This window comes from Desarmillaria tabescens (genome assembly GCF_030435595.1).
Source record: "Desarmillaria tabescens strain CCBAS 213 chromosome Unknown EV420scaffold_6, whole genome shotgun sequence".
NCBI lineage: Eukaryota > Fungi > Basidiomycota > Agaricomycetes > Agaricales > Physalacriaceae > Desarmillaria > Desarmillaria tabescens.
The window spans coordinates 146,531-163,453 of NW_026848305.1; the positions used below are offsets into that span (position 1 = coordinate 146,531).

Consider the following 16,923-nt stretch of genomic DNA (forward strand, 5'->3'; position numbering starts at 1 on the left):
TTCACAAATATCGAAAAGATATTAGCAAATTCTTTTGCCTATTTTAGCCTCAAATATAAGTAAAATAAATATCTTTCAAATTCAATATTTGAGCCTCCACTATTTAAGCCATCATGCAGTGTTGAATTATGGATGATGAATGGTTCAGGATCCTGCAGTTCGTTGTGGGGACTTTGGGAGATCAATGCATTTTTCTTTTTCTTTTACATATTGGCAATCTCCTGAGTCCTCTTGGATGTGACATGTCCGTTCCACGTTGAGTGATGCGAGCAGAGTACAGTTGGTCCTATGATCAATTGACCATCGACCACAGTGCATACCCTACTGTCTACACTTGAAAGTGGACTAGCCAGGTGGCAACGACGAACACCATTCGGATGTAATGCTCAAAATATATGATATTCACACCACGCACTAGGGACCGCATACCGGCTTTCTAACCTCTGACCTCTTAGGTTTTAGAGGATATTGATTACTGCGATACAGGAATTATAATACATTCTCTAAAGCTAGCTATACTCATACACGCTAATACTACTCTTCTGATATCCTTTCGAAGAACTGCTTCAAGGTAGCTGCCAACACTCCTGGAAGAGCCTCCACGTCCCTCAACACAACATAGTACTCAAATGGAAAAGAGTCTAAATATCGCTTGAGCTGGAGCTCCATTCGACCATCGATATTCTTGAAGTCAGCTTTCTCCATGGACAGGATGGATCCTTGCTTGAGACCGCGCGCAGTGTCCAATGAGTCGATGATGATGAACACAATCATCACCCTTTGCTCCTCCGCTTTCCTCAGCACCGAATGAAGCTGTTCATGATCCTGGCAAATCCCATCTGATATGATGACCTCCAGCTGCCACAAATCCGATGATGACGCTGACGACCGTTTCTCCCGAGCCTTCTCCAACACCTCCAGACTCCGATCAACGAGTGAAAGCACATTCGTAGCCTTCTGGTTGAAAGTGAAGGCGCTCATGATTTTCATCCCCGTCTGATCAGTGAATGCACCTTCGGTAAACCCATGCAAGATATCCACAGACTCTCCAAACTTAGCTATACCGATATCTCCAGCTTCGAGTCGTGTGAGAGCTTTGGAGACAAGAGCAAGTGTCTGATATGCGAGATGAACGGAATGAGATTCGGACATTGATCGAGAATCGTCCAACGCGATAAGGACTTGGTATTCACGCTGACTGGGACGGGTTCGGCGGAGCCAAATCTTGTCCTTGGTGTAGTCACTGGCGATGTAGGGTATGATCTTCTTCATGTTCAGACGCTTTCCTGTGCGGTAGTCCCCTTTAAGTCGAGTAGCAAGAGTAGGTTCAAGGATAAGCCGGAGCTGCTCGCACAGAGCATAGGCAAGATCATGCGTCAAGGATTCATAGAGGCGCCACATACGTTCAGCACCTTCAGAAGGTAACCCTGCTTCTTGCCAATCCCGTAAATGAACCTCCACTTCACTGTCAGGAACATGTTCTTCCATTTCAACGTCCGCTTTTGGAGCATTGGGATCAACACCTCTTGGATCGGAATGGAGGTTATACGTCGGATTACGCATGATAGCACCTTCTTCACTTTCCAGCCGTTCCTCGCTATCATCGTCTGCCTGGTCTTGCGTTTTGTGAGAGGGTTCAACGACGTTATCATCCCCATGCAACGGCATCTCGATGTCCATCGGTGTCTCAATGTCACCGTGTGTTTTGTCATCCAGTAGATTTAGCTCGTTTAGCTTCGCTCTCTGCTCTTCCCCAGCTGGACCAAGCGCTTGCATCTCCTGATCCTGATCATCAGGACGAAGGTACTCGAGCTGCTCAGTTCCTTCGCTACTTATGGGCTTCTCTTGGGGTGCGTCGTTCCGGTCACTGTTCTGGATATCATTGAACTGCTGCCTGACCTCCTTTAGGGCGTCACCGATACTACGCATAGGATCACTTGTCGTCTGGGTGCTGGCTTGGACTGTTTTCTGACTTTGTTGGAGGCCAGTACCATCAGCACCAGAGCTTTCGCCGACTGACGGGTTATCGGGCAGTTGAGCTGTATCCACAGGACGAGGACTGCGAAATATTAAGATCAGGAACTTCATGGATGGCAAGGATCGTGACTTTTCTTACCCATCTAGTTCCATAGAAGTTTCTTGTCTTGAGGCATCAGCAGTTTCTCCGCTGGCCCCTGAAGAAACCTGAGCATCGCCCGACGCACTTTCCCCACCATCAGCCTGCTGTGGTTTATCTGTTGAAGCTGAAGCACCGTCGCCTGTACCAACATCGGGAGGAGCTATTCCTTCTTCCCCAGAAGTGTCCTCGTGGTCATCAGATTTATCCGCTTGTCCGGGTTGAGTGTCGGCTGCGTCTTCGTTCATCTCATCGTCGCCTTGGATCTGTTCTTCGACTTTGCCTTCTACAGCATCCTCAGCGCTATCATCGGCCGGTGGCTCCATGGTATCATCTTCGGGTCCTTCAAGATCGCCGTCATCGACATTCATGTCATCATTGTCTTCCTCCCCCAGACCAAGATCCATGTTATCAGGCAAATCCAGAGTATCAGCATCGGCAATGTGGTCATCCATTGGAGCTCCGTTGGCCTGAAGGTCTTCCTCCGCTTCCTCGGGCTCGGCATCTGGAGCCTGTTCACCTTCATCATCGATCTCATCCGGTTTTCCATCCTTGGGTGGCTCGTCCTTCTTTGAATCCAATTTCTCGTTGCCCTCTTTCGCTGCAACCTCCGAATTGTCCGATTGCTGTTGGGAATGATCTTTGCTAGTGGTCTGTTCCGGCGCTGAGTCCTCTGGCCCCTTTTCGTCCCCCCACAACTTTTCGTCAACGGCATCAGGATCGGAGGCATCTAAATCACCCAATTGTTCGTCGGGGTTTTCGTCGTTACCGTCCTCGGAGCCTGAATCATCCTGAGATCCTGTATCCGGAACATCTTGCATTCCACCACCGAAATCATCAGCCATTTCAATAGCATCATCATCTTCCTCTTCGTCGTTGCCACCGTCTTTCTCATCTGCATTGTCGCCCTGCAGTCCCTCCACTTGACTCTCCTCTTGAATTTCCTTACTGACGTTCTGGGAGCCTGATCCTTCACCCATGCCTAAGCCGTCAATAGTTTCTGTAGCACCTTCTCCAGACCCTGATTCATCGACATCTGGTGGCTTGCAAAACCCTTCTTTCGACAGACTACGAAGAAGCGAACAGAGTACAAAGTCGAGTTTGAAAAGAGATTTCGTCCAAGCACAGTGGGAAATCAATTGGTCTTGTACAAGAAGACTGTACTGTTCGAGGAAGGGAAGACAGCGATGGAGGGCACTGGCCCGCTCTGCATGCGATTGAGTCACTGATCGTAGTAGGAGATGTTCAAGGTTTTCGACCATGCCCCCAATTTTCGCAACTTTGGTCATATCGTGAATGGTAGCATAGTCGCTTCGAATATAGGCGTCTCTGTCGTCGTCTTGAGATTGAGGAAGGGAATCAGAACATTTGGCCATAAATCCTTGAGCAGTGACTAGACATGCATCTATCACATTGTCGCTGATGGGTGACGTAAGCGCTTCCCCTACATCAGAACAAAGGGGCGAAAGGGATTGAGACTGAAGCCAGCTCGTAGTTGAGGCGAAAAGATGTCTAGCATGAGGGTATTTTTCAGCCAAACCAGGGAGTGCAGCCACGACTTGATTGATGCAACTACGTGCACTTTCGACTAGCGGCAGTTCGTCTGTTCCAGTGATCATAAACAACTATCTCTATTCTTGAACGGTTAGACGTACCTGCTAAGAGGATGGGCACATTCGTTAGCTGAACATCATCGATGACTAGCGTCAAGTCTCGGATAGATTTCTCCACTACATTTAGCAGGTCCTTTGTCTCCTGGATACTGGAATCGGGAACAGGGTTGATGCAATCGACTTCCCGGAGGATGGTAAGACCGCCCGTAATTTCCTGCAAAGCACTGGACAGTCGACAAGATACAGCTCTGAGGTTTGAAATTTCTTCCAGAACTTTCTTGCCCGTATATGCAATGCCAGAACAGGTTGAGAGCATGCGTATCCGAAGCAAATTTTGCTTGAACTTCGAATAATCTTCCATCGCAGTAGCCAGCCTCGAAGGAACATGAGCTGACAACTATAGAACACTGGATGAAGCTTACCTTGCTCTAGACTGAATAGCCATATTAAAACCAGATTCAAGGAACATAACACCTCGCTGGAGTTCACGAGTAGTCAGATCGGAGTGATGATTCGGAATGGACGCGCGTAAATCTGTCAAGCTCCCTTGCAATCGAATGAAGTAGGATTCGCTTTTTTGAATCGTAGCATCGGCCGATTCGTGATGCGATAGCAAGATAGGTTGCTCCCTAATCCAACGAGCGTCATGCTGTTCACGCAAGGTATTTGGGCGTAGACTGGTGGAAAAGCCAGCGCGTTTCAGTTCCTTGAGTAGGTCACTCCAGACCTTCCGCTTCCGAACAAGCAGTGCTTTCTGATACTTTTCGCGCTTTTCCGAAGTTGCATCTGCCGGAATGGCAACGGTCGACAAGTTCTGTGACTGGACGATGATCTCAACGGCGAGCGAGTCAACATGACGCGGCAGAAGAGATGCGATGAAAGGATGCAATCGGGTGTTATTGATCTCGGTAAATCTGTGGTATGTTCGATCAAGGTTGAGCAGATGCGGCATCGATGCCGAGTCATTATGATCAGGGAAGATTGGGACGGGGAGAGTTTCGATGTTACGATTGGGTAGCAGCAGCTCTGAGGATTCACGTTCGCCTTCACTTGTGCCTACAGATTGCGGTGGAAGCCGATCAGAGACGGGGAGGCGCAGGATGTCGCGGAACTTCCGGATGATTTTGTACAACTGATGATGCGTTCGCTGGGCACTTTGTTTCAGTGCATGAACATTCACATCCTTCCAGCTTGCCAATTTAACAAATCCCTTGACCTCCTTCTCCAGCATGGACCGTTGGTCGAGCAGATAGGAAGATAAGCTTGGCCAATACATTTCGAAGTAATCTGCGGTCGCTTTGAGTATGCACCGAACACGGGCCAATGTCGCGCGCCCAGATGGAGACTTCGTAGATGCTACAAGTTGGCAGTATGTTTCGAAGCTGCGAAGAAGCTTCAACCTCGCATGGAACTGACCGAGGGGGCTGCCTCGCATGAAGTCGTCGAGCAGTGGTAGAAGATTGTCGAAGTACGTAGAAACACTGTCTACACCCGCTTCCTCGTGCTCCAAAGCGTCGAGTGGGCCGCGGACCGTTGCATCATACAGACGGAACCACCATTCTGAAATCCCAGATTGGAACTTGGTGCTTTCAGACTCCAAAAGTGTGTCCCAGCATGATAATTCCAGGCGACGCCATTCCACAATGAGACTTGTGATGGCCGCACGTTCGGATTTGAGGTTGTTATCGCGATTAGCATAGATTTCCCAGTCCTCCGTCTGTAACAGGAGATGCTCCAGGGCGGATAAAACCTTGGCGACGGGACTATTAATGTCCAGTGATAGCACGACATCGCAGCGTCCTTTCAAATGCTGTAAAACCATCTGGTCTGGCCACTCCTTAATAAGAGATTCAAGGCGTTCTCGCAGCCCTTGTATCACTTCAACAGCCTTCCTAACCTCTGGTATGTTCGCCTGGAGATAGAAATTGTATGACTTTGGGACATTGCCCTTTCTACACTCAATATACCGGCCATACAGCAGCGATAGATTGAAGGCAAGGCTCAAGTCGTCTATTGTATCCGTCAAAGCGTTCAAAGGGCGTTGCAATTCTTTTAGTGATCGTAGCCGAAGGTCAAGAAATGTTTTGGAATCCGTGTCAGGATAGTGGCGGTCTGGCATGAAAAGTCTTTGATGGAGATCGAATACTTCTTGGGGTTGTGACGAAGTAACGAAGGATGGAACAGGTGCTCCGCTCCTAATGCTTGATTTCCCATCATCGTTCTCCGTAACGTCTTCAAAGGATGGGAACAATGCCAAAAACTCCTGTTCGTCGATTTCAGATTCACTCGCGGCAACGAAATCTGAGGCGTGGGTCCGATACAACGATTGCGCTGCCTTTTCAGCTTCGGCTTCCTTCTTACGATCGTGAAGCCAAAGGCGCATCATTTGGTCATAGATTTGCTCAATCAGACCGGCGTGTGCTTGTTTCCCAACACCGGTGGATGCATCATAAACCAGTGCCGAGAGTTCGAGCAGTAGACGTCGAAAGGGATGAATATCTGCAGTGGCAACTGAAACTTTGCTTTGAAGCAGGAGAGATGCATTTTGAACAGATGGGAATGAGACCAAAGCAGTGACCAATCGCTCAACAGCATCCGATGCACTGCAATCAAGAAATGCGTGCTTGATTATGCGCAAGCCCATGCGAAGATGAAGGAGGGAATACCGAAGAAGAGATATGATGTCTGCGAAATCGGAATAGACGGATTCCAAGCGCTGCAGGAAACCATGGATAGATTGCTGAGTTGTCTCCTCTCGAAGTCCACCTGCGGGGTCTTCGGCCTCGAGGAGATGGAGCAAGCCATCGATTTTCGGGGACGAGACGACTTGATTCACAAACTGGGTGACCTCCGACCAGAACATATGGATTCGGGACACGTTTGCTCTGTATGGAAATGTTGGTGTCTGCTCGATGTATTGCAAGAAGGGGCGCCGGCGTGCATGAAGATACGATGTTGTCGGGTTTTCTGCATTCCCGGTGACCATCTGTTCCAGACGAACGTGAAGGTCGATTTGAGAGGACAATAACGTGTCTTGGTCGCGAGAGTATGCCAATGCACAACTTTGGATCGCAGCGGGGTCGACAGGCACATCAGGGATGACAAGATGTAGGATCATCTTTGCCACGGCAATCCAGCAATGCCCGAGGTCCGCCATCGTTCTTCGCCGCGAGTTTGATTTCAGATTGAAACGAGCGAAAGCAGGTCGAACGTAAGTCCTGACTGCATCAGTAAACACATTGTGCTTCTGCAACTCTAAATGGGTGAGAACTCCTGCAAAGGGAGACGTCTCATCCATTGCGGTAGTCGCAGTGGGAATTGCGGCACAACCAAAGGCGTTCGAGATCTAGCAGGATCATTAAAATGGCGCAACCAAGAGTAATACTGTCCAATCCTACCAGTAACAATGTGTACCGAAGAAGAAAAATAATCTGATGGAAGCGAGAGGTGTTATTTTCGCATCGCAGCAGATGTAGCTCAACACTTCTTGAAATCTTGTCTTCATATTCTGATAAAGACGCCATTGCAAAGGTCGACTCACTACATAGATAATCAGACACGTGCAAAGAATATGAAGAAGGATGATCATACAACAACGATATTACAAATATCAGATCAGTAGGTCCAAGCAAGGTTGAAGGACCGCTGGCCATCTGCAGCATTGTCAGTCAATAACTCTTGTAGAAATATAGCGGACTGACAGTGCTTGAGGAGCCCGCCCATATATCATTCATCCATTGGATCTGCTTTCTAACAACGACGGGCGATGTTTCTAGACGTAAAGATGACGAATGAAAATAGTCTGAAAAGATCGTATGGTCACCTTACCATCGTTTGAATCGATCGCCCAGAGCAGATGCTGATAAGGTACAATTCTTACTAGCGAGTACTTCGAGTGTCGGCACATCGCTTGCAAAAACCGTTTCAGCGAAGTCTGAAGGTATCCTTGTTAGTCCATCAAGCTTGCTAAAGGGTGCGCTAGAACGAACTGATGACCGGTCCATGGAGATGAGACTAAGTTCTGCCGCCAGGATAGCATCATCAAATGAACCATCGGACCTGATTCCAGGGTGAGCTGCCTGCTACAAGCCCAATGAGTAACAAACAATGCAAATAATACTCCCAGATTCTACCTCGGCATCTTGGATTAATAGATTCAAAGCCGCGCTGTCGTCATCCGTAGAAAGTAATTTTCCTGTCATACGCAGGGCCATTAGTGAGAAGGTCTTTCGACGGGTGTCTATTAAAAATTATTCAGTGAGAAGCCAACCAGGAAGAGAACGGAAACGACCTCTGCTCTTATCCGATATTTCCAAATGACTGACCAAGTCATCTAAGTGAACGAGCTCGGAAGCCACTGGTGCATTGTCGTATTTCAAAAACGAGGACCATAGATCTACAAGGCCAAGACCGGAGGAAAGCGAAACTGTATTTTGTAGAACCAGTGCGCAAACCTGAAGTGAAAGAAACTGGGATGAGCATTGCTCCAAAACTGCAGTCATCCAGCCAACTATGGCTTGGATAGCAGAATAGTCAAACTGAGACCGAGATGCGGCAGAACGCATTCTCGTGGCGTACATAAGGACCTTCAGTGCAATGTCGAGCAATTCCTGGGAAACTCGTCGATATCATTCAAACCGTAAGACGACGCTTGCAGACGTACCCCAACCTGGCGATTCTCCGACCCAACGACGCCAAGAATTTCATGGCATACAATGTGTGTCGCTTTCGAGACATCTTCAATCTCGGTGATAGCTTTTGCATGCCGTTCTGGCAAGTTGGACAATTGACTCGATATGTTTGCATTCGACGGTTCACACTCATCCAAGAGCATCAATGTGGCGAGATCCAAAACCCTCAGAGCGACGCTGTTCGAAGCGGCTTCTGTATCGGGTAACTGCTCTTCCCAGGCAAAGGAGTCCAACGGCTAAACAATTTCATTACAGACATACAAAGACAATTAATAAGGTATTCGGCAATTGAAACGATGCAGCTAACCTGCGCGAAAAGGTGAGCTGAAGGAACACTCTTTTTCATAGAATATCGAGAACGCAAAGTACTTATTGCGTCTGTAGCCGGACCAGGAAAAGCGTCGACAAACTTTCTCAAAGCAAAATATATAGTACTTCCTGCTTGCTCAAGATTTATGAGAAAACGGCGAAGATAAACGCTATATGCAGGTATGACCGAGCGAGCTAGGAAATTCATAAAAGCATCCTGCTGAGTTGACGGCGGGAGATCCCAAAGAAGTGCAGAACAATGATCAAGGAGGCTAGAAAGAGCTGAGTCTTGATCCAGAACGCGACCTGAAGACACTAGGCACGTATCCAGTCGCGGCGTGAACATTTCTGGGTTGAGACCCCGTCGAGAGAGGTCGAATTGGATATGGTCGCAGGGAGCCAAAATAGGCAGACGAGAATGATCCCGCAGCAGTAGCGAGTCATCGGACAACTGTAATGGAAAGACGGCGATTTCAATGCCTCGATTCCGCATCGCACGAGACAGTTCGCCATGCTGTGGATCGATACACATGAAGAGCTTGAAGTTGGGGTGAGCCTTTATAATTTGGACTTTACCGTCGACGTGCCCGCGCTCATTGAGGGAGAGATAGCCATCTGTTTCGCAAACGGAATTAAGACGGTCCAAAACGGATGGGGTACAAAGATTGGCTCCATCTAGAAGAAGCCAATGTCCTTTTTTCATGGCTTGGACGAGAGGTCCGTCGAGCCACTCAAACTGTCCGGCGTTTGCGACGCTTCCTGCCAGAAGGTCAAGCCTGCATTGCAGATCTGAGAGCTCGCCATCCTGATTATTGCCTTGGCGAAGCTTAGTGACCAGCTGTTGAGCGGCGTGAAGAAGTTCTTTATCGCCCGGCCGCGATTGTTGGAGCCCGTTTCTTAAGGTATCATAGTTCGACGATAGGTCCCTAGAGCCCAATGATGTACGCGAATATTGACCGGCAAGCCGGACGGCATCTTGAATAACTGTGGAAACACCAGCATTGGAATCCACCTGTTCAAAACTCCCCAATATATCCATAGTGTCAGTTGCCGAACTCATGGATACCTCTTGCAGAAGGTTTCCTGTTAAATGAGCCAAAAGCCTTACCAGTGCTGTCTTGCCGACATCCCGACCGCCGGTGATGATTGTCAACCAGGACTGCGTGAGACAGTGGCCTGCTGCCTCTAACGCGGATAGATGCATTTTGAGGACACGACCAGGCCGTGAGGTGGAGGTGGTTTGCTCTCTTTGCGTTGCAAAGTGTCCCACTTCCATATAAGATGTAGTGATCGACCAAGTGGGATTTTGAGTTAATCGTGCGCTCTCTATCTGGAATATTTGGTCAAAAAGTTTCGACGCGACTTGACGGTCGTGCAAGGTTCTGAAACGATGCAGGTAAACGGCCCGCAGATATTCGATAGGATGTTTCTTTGAAGAACGAATAAGAGACCCCCATCTGATAACATCACGCAGATTGAATTCCCAGGGGCTGCCTTCTCGGCCGAATGAACGTCGAACGGAGACTTCATCGTTTAACTTGGTATTGAAGATGACCATGGCACGACGGATATCTTGGTCAATGTCAGGGAATAGATGTCCGCACACCAAATGCAGATCATCAGGTCGCAGCTCGTCGATGTATACCTTCGTAAATCGGTTGAGGAAAGATTTCGGAAGACCTTTGCGTCCACTCCCTTGGTTCAACGGGTTCTGCGCAGCAAATATGCGGAAGGAGCTATGTCGGACGAAGGAGCGCCCAAGTTCCGGAATAAAGACCGTTCCCCGATGGTCTAATACCGAATTCAAGCCTTCCAAAACGGCCTGAGGGGCTAGGTTCATCTCGTCAAGTAGCACCCAATGACCCTCGATGAGCGCCTCCAGAAAATCTGCATTTTTCCAGGCAAATTCTCCTGGTCCACCTCCTTCAACCGGAAGATCTGATCCAAACAAATCGGCAAGATCGGTCTGATCAGAGAGGTTTATCCGACAAAGCTCGTGGCCAGAAATTTTGGCCAAGGCAGTTATCAGACTTGTCTTCCCAACGCCTGGACTACCTTCAAGCAAGATAGGTTTGGAAAGTTGGCATGCTCGAATGACTCGCATCGAATTATCTTGTGTAGTGGGAGCCTGAAAATTGAAACGATCCAAAACGGGTGGCCGAGGACCTCGGGGAATGGCGAATGACCCAAGCTGGAAGAACTCTGAAGGTTCGTACCAAGGAACAAAACCAGCCGATGCTATATCAGAGACAGGAACAAGATTGTGCATCTTAGCGACAGCATCGTGCTTCAATTTTTGCAATGCATCATGAGAGTAGCCAGAAAGCTGAGGAAGTGAGCCTAGCCCATCGATGTATGACATATAAGCCGCGTGGTGCTACGGTGAGGTAAATATTTTGCTGCGATCCAAAAGCATCACACTCACGAAGATCTCGTTCCCCGGGATAACACCTGTACCATTGGAAGACAATACACTGTTAGAAAACGTGACCCACGACTACATGAAGAATCAGGATCATTTAAAGCGCACAAATTTCTGAGTTGACTCACTAAAATGTCACGTAAATTCATTAGAGAGCGGTCCCCAACGACAGAGCAAAGCCAGTCGACAAAATCCAATACGGCACAGGTATAGATTCGTAGTTCTTCGTGCTGCCACATATGGTTGACGATCAATTCAAGGTCGTGGCGATTGTCGACTGAGGGGACCCATATCTCTGTGAATCGATTGCGTAGTGCCGGTGAAAGCTCCTTTTTGCCATAATCACCACCCGGATTCATAGTCGCCACCAGCTGAAAAGAATCTGACGACTTGATTGCGGAATGGCTGAGATTGTCGCCACCCTTTTCAGCTAGCACAATTGTCCTGGATGGCTCGAGGACACTGTTTAGTCGTTCCAGAACGGAGTCATCCGCCAGAGAGATCTCATCGAGCAAGAACATATCCCCCTTTATCATTGCTTCGATTAGCGGACCATCGTGCCACTCAAACAAAGCATTAAGGCGTTGGAGTTTTTGTCGTATCGCATCAACTCGGGGACGTAGGTCTGGCGAGAGCTGTAAGGCCGAATCTAATTGGGAAAATATGATCTCCAGTGTCGAAGATGCGGACGATGGATATCCCTGCTGTTGAAGAAAACCAAGGGCTTCTTGCAGTACGTCAGCCTCCAAAGCCACGTGGTTTCTTACAGGTCGTAGTCCACCAATGAGATCGGCAGTTTCTGTGCCTTGGTGGCAATTAAGAGTGTGCAGTGGCTGCCGTTTTGCGTCTGCGATGACTTGACATACGGATGTCTTTCCGCAACCTGTCTCGCCGACTAACAGGACCGGCTCGTTGAAACGCAAAGCACGACTGACTAGGATAAACAGGCGCTGCATTGCTCTCGTCCAGATAAGACCTGATGATTGAGGCACTGGACATGCAAGAAAATCTTTGAAATCGATGGCGGGATTCTGGAGGTTGTACATCGCATCTTCATCTAGGCGGACACCCATCACGGACTCAATGACATCTTTCACCGCCGCTTTATCATCAGACCGTCGTGTGCGCTCTGCCAGCAACATATATCCGTTCTCTGCTAGTTCCTGATAAGATATAGCGTCCCGGCCTGCCCAACGAAAGAGATCTCGAAGAGTTGCAAAGCCCAGTTTACTCTCAAACACTCGACCTGATTGGCGGCGATTCTGTAGCTCGTGGAATACAGCAACGATTTTCTTTCCGTACGAAGGGGCGATTCGACATCGCATGCATAGGATTGTTTCCAGCTCTGCTTCTGGGACGTCATCGAAGTGCACTTCCAGGAATCGATTCCTGAATGCACGCGACAAGACCTTCCTACCAGCATATAACCCCGGCGGATTCTGTGTGGCGAACAGCATAAAGTGTGGATGCGGCCTCACAACCTCCTGAGTCTCTGGGATGACCAGTTCCCTGTTATCATCCAACAAACGATTTAGTGCCTCAAGGACGTCGGTAGGCGCGAGATTTAGTTCATCCAGAACAATCCAGTCGCCATTCCGAAGAGCGCGCACGAGTAAACCATCCTGGAAAACTAGCTTTCCGGTAACTGGTTCAGGAACATATGACCCAAGATACTCCTGAATATCGGTGTGCTCGTGGTTATTGATACGAATGAAGGTGTGACCGGTCCGACGCGCCAAGTATTCGATCGAACTTGTCTTTCCGCTGGACGTAGGTCCTTCGATGAGAATGGGAAAACGGCGTGTCAGGATGATTCTCGCGAGATCAATCAGCTTCGTTTCCACCGAGGGCGTCATGATGTATTCGTCGGCTGAATCTGGTTCAAGTGGTCCTTTCTCAAGATAGAATGGTCCGAACTTCACAAAGTCATCTGGCGAACGGGAGGAGGGAGGTGAAGGGTTTTTGGAGAGGATGGAACGAGGATTTCGAACACCGGCCAACAGGTGCTTCTGTGCTAGGGATGTCACCAATTCAGCGCTTGCACCATCCAAAACCATCGTAAACGCCATGAGACAGCCTTCCCAGATCGCCCGTCGCAAGCCGAACGCACTTGCGGCATCTGCAGCGAAGGTCAACGCCCTCGCCAATGTACGCATGCTGTAATGGGGTCGATGATTGGAGCCATCAGCTATTTGCCGAGTCTCCGACAGTTGTTTCACAGCAGAATAGAACTCTGCAACATTAAAAATTGCAGGCTTATCGCCTACTGCAACATGTCCGATGTATTGGGTGACGATCGTTACGAGGGTATCCCGGTCGGCATCAGGAGGGGGAACATCAATCTCAGTAAAGCGACAGCGAATGTTGGGAGGAAGGTCCTTCTTGCCAACGTCAGTGGCGGGATTCATACAGGCGAAAAGACGGAAGTCAGGATGCCTTGGAACAGGCTCTAAGGAGCCTTGCTCTGTCAAGGTGATGGAAGATGTCGGCCCTTGAAGTAGGCTTGATACACATTCTAGTGTCTCTGAACTGGCAAGATTAACTTCATCCAGTAATACCCTATGTTGAAGCAAATGAGGACGAGAATGCATTATGTTAGCTTGTTACGTACCAATCCCCGTTTCTCAATGCCTTTACTAAGGGTCCCTCGACGAAACCGAAAGCAAATTTGCTCTTTCCTTGGACATGATGGACCTCGAACTTCACCACGTCGCTTTCAAAGGCATTCCAATTAGCTTCAGATGCGCTAAGACTCGATGAATCGACTTTTCGCCGCTTTCTTGGAGTTTGAGAGTCCAATTCATCGATCCTGTCAATATATCATGAGAAAAGAATTAGTGTATTCGGTGTGAACGTACGCAGATTCTTGCATCTTTCCGTGAATCCGTCCCCTGGCCAGTTTTGCACTTTCTTTCCAAAGGCCTACCGCCCTCTTCCACTTCCCTTCACTAACCGCTTTCCTCACCTCCGTCTCAAATTTCTCGTTCTTACGACGACTGAAGGTAGCGCCGAAAAGGTCTAAGAATCGATCCTGCAAATCAGATGCAGGTATTCTAGCGTCGATGGGTTTAAATCCGCCCAGCAAGTCCGCAGACTCGGTTTGATGAGATAAATTCAGTGAGATGAGTGAGCGCCTCAATAGAGATGCAAGATGAGTTATAACACTGGTTTTTCCTGTACCCGTCTCTCCGGTGAGCAGCACGGGCTCCCCGAGAGAGACAGCAGTAGCAAGTCGAGACAGAAGAAGGACAGCAGGGCGATGCATGGCAAATGGTCGCGGCGGCGACAACAATATGTCTTGCTTCAAAGTTCGGGCAGCAATGCGCGTGTTTCCGGTATTAATGGCGACCACCGCGTCGTTAACGTCCTTCTCTAGGTGAAAGTCTGGTTCCCATCCATTCAGCAGCCATTGTCGTCGTTCAGGTTCGAGTGCAAGGTGCTCGCCAATGACGTCAACAACTGCATCAAGATGTGTCCGTGCCGCCATTGTCAAAGCTGCAGCACCAAAGAAGACATCGCGAGCCTCCAAGAATATGTGCTCGCGGAATGTAGTGCCGGTGAAGATGTCAGACAATAAATGTTTATCTCCTGGGAGAAGCGAGGGTTGGTGGGAGGCGGGGAGCAATCTATCAACGCGAACGCATAGTTTTTGCAACTCTCGCATCCCAACATCCCTTGTAGACGTAGATGTTCCCAGTGCCTTTACTGACTCCCACATGCATATGAAAGCTCGAGCGGCACTTCCAGCCAGACGAGGAAATTTTGATTCGATCATTGTCACAAGATCGTCTGTTGAAGGCAGCGGGATGACGACTTCGCTGAATTTGTGGGCACCGAAGAACAGGGGACTAGGAAAGTTTCCCGTGCGTGAAGGGACTACCGATCGCGTGGCAAAAATGGCAAAGTTGTGATGTGCAACAAGTCGGCCTCTTCCAGGCACTTCAAGAGTCGCGCAGCCTCCGATCCACTTGTCGATAGATAGAGACTCGACGAGTGGTTTGATGACTCCGAGAACTTCATTGCTTCCACGATCGATGTCTCTGAACACAATCCATTTTCCATCTCGCATTGCTCGAACCAAAACGCCCTCCTTCCACTCAAATGTTCCAGGCTCAGTCTGTGAAGATGTGTAAGAACCGAGTAACGATCGCGGGTCTAAGGATGTGTCCGCAAGGTGTATATTGACAACATGATTGTCAGAGTCAGGGAAGAGGCAAGAGGCGAGGTGAGATATAATGGCGGATTTTCCTGAGGAGGGAGGAGACGTCAACAAGACGGGGAGACGCAATGATAACCGATGGCCCATTGAACGTAGAGCACGGCGCGTAGTTTGCGTGCTGATGAGTGGAGAATTTTCGTTGGGGGTACCCGTTGTGCGTAGCAACAATATCCCTTCTATATTCGCAACGAGTGGGCTTGAGGAAGAATATGAGAGCCTCTTCATAGTGGAGAAAAATCAGCCCGCACCTTAACTCAGAGGCAAGTATTGTCTGCTCATCCGAGAAATAATCTTGAACACCAATCACAATGTGATTCCTTGCGTCCCTAATGCGCTTCACCTCCAGAACAGGCATAATCCACCCGTCAACCTCGACGATAGATCCGTCTATATTCTGTCCATATTCTAGTGGACAATCGAGTCCACAAGCATCCCCTAGTATTTCTTGTTGTAGCTTCTCGCGCTCTGCTTCGCACATACCGCTCTGCAAAGCATAACAGCGAATTGCCAAAAGTCTAGACCCACTGTCGAAAGTAGGTGTCCAAATAATAGCAGATAGATGTGATAACGACCAGAGCAGCTGATCAGGGAGCTGGCGGGTGGCTTGCAATATGCGGTAATACGCCAGAAGTAGACAATGAAGGCGATGTTTGTCCAAATGTTGGGACGTGAGAGGGCCTTGAATAAATGCTGGCTTCAACAAGAGCTGATGGAGGATACTAGAGGTCAAGTTAGTGACAGAAGAGAGGAAAGCGTTAGGCACGCACGGATAAAGTTCTTCGTGTACTTCTATCAATAGGCATATAGCCACAAGCTGGTCCTCCGTGCAATCAGGCTGTTCAATCCAGCGCGCGCAGAGGTCAAATAGGACAGGACGGTATACGTCCGCAACAGTTAAGGTCAGTGAAGGTACTGCGAGAAGTTGCGATAGTGTCGCCAGAGATAACTGTGTCGTGATTAATGCTGGGTAGGCGCTGTTAGTCCGTACTTTTTCCAGGAAAAGCTGGTTCTGGCGGTGGAAGTTGAGGAAGAGTGGGCTGTATATAGCACCAGCATTGCACTCTTTGCCCATTTTGTGATCCATGGACCAGGAAGAAAATTTGAGAGCGAGGACACGGCGAGTCCTAGCTTGGTCCTGAAGAGGGCTTGAAAAAAGTGCTTCGGAGAATGCCGAGGAATACGACGCCGAATATGGCACGGATTCGGACCGATTATCCGAATCATGGTTGTTCGCGAAAAATAGAGACGGAAGTCGTGAAACGAAAGCAAAATAGACAGACCGCTACGATATTATTGATTGAGTAATTTGAATATTTGATTCTTAAGTATAGGAACCCGTCTGTGGAATTTCACCTCAAGCTCGGATTTGCCTAGTATGATGTACGCGTACAGGCGTGTGCGTTCAAGTTCGTCGTTGTCGGATGTATCCTTAACTTATTCATTGCAGAGACCTTTGAAGTAGTATGATGCTGTGTAAATATCCAAACTTTGGAACTGGGCAGAGTAATGAATGAAGTGCAGATTCGGCCTGTAATTACAGAACTTGACGCTAG

At 48.7% G+C, this 16,923-nt stretch overlaps 1 protein-coding gene across 1 annotated transcript; it reads right to left on the reverse strand.

Annotated features, from left to right (window-relative positions):
* Positions 1-534: 534 nt before the first annotated feature.
* On the reverse strand, positions 535-16,442 carry EV420DRAFT_1760314 (midasin nuclear AAA ATPase; the record flags this gene model as incomplete). Its single annotated transcript, XM_060480616.1, has 19 exons — positions 535-2,059; positions 2,117-3,719; positions 3,772-4,103; positions 4,152-7,075; positions 7,128-7,269; positions 7,321-7,382; positions 7,431-7,501; positions 7,558-7,663; positions 7,719-7,811; positions 7,863-7,969; positions 8,021-8,339; positions 8,393-8,656; positions 8,728-11,106; positions 11,155-11,226; positions 11,280-13,710; positions 13,763-13,960; positions 14,010-15,566; positions 15,619-16,089; positions 16,138-16,442. 19 exons carry the CDS (start codon positions 16,440-16,442, stop codon positions 535-537), a joined length of 14,961 nt encoding a protein of 4,986 aa, XP_060335367.1.
* Positions 16,443-16,923: the final 481 nt, after the last annotated feature.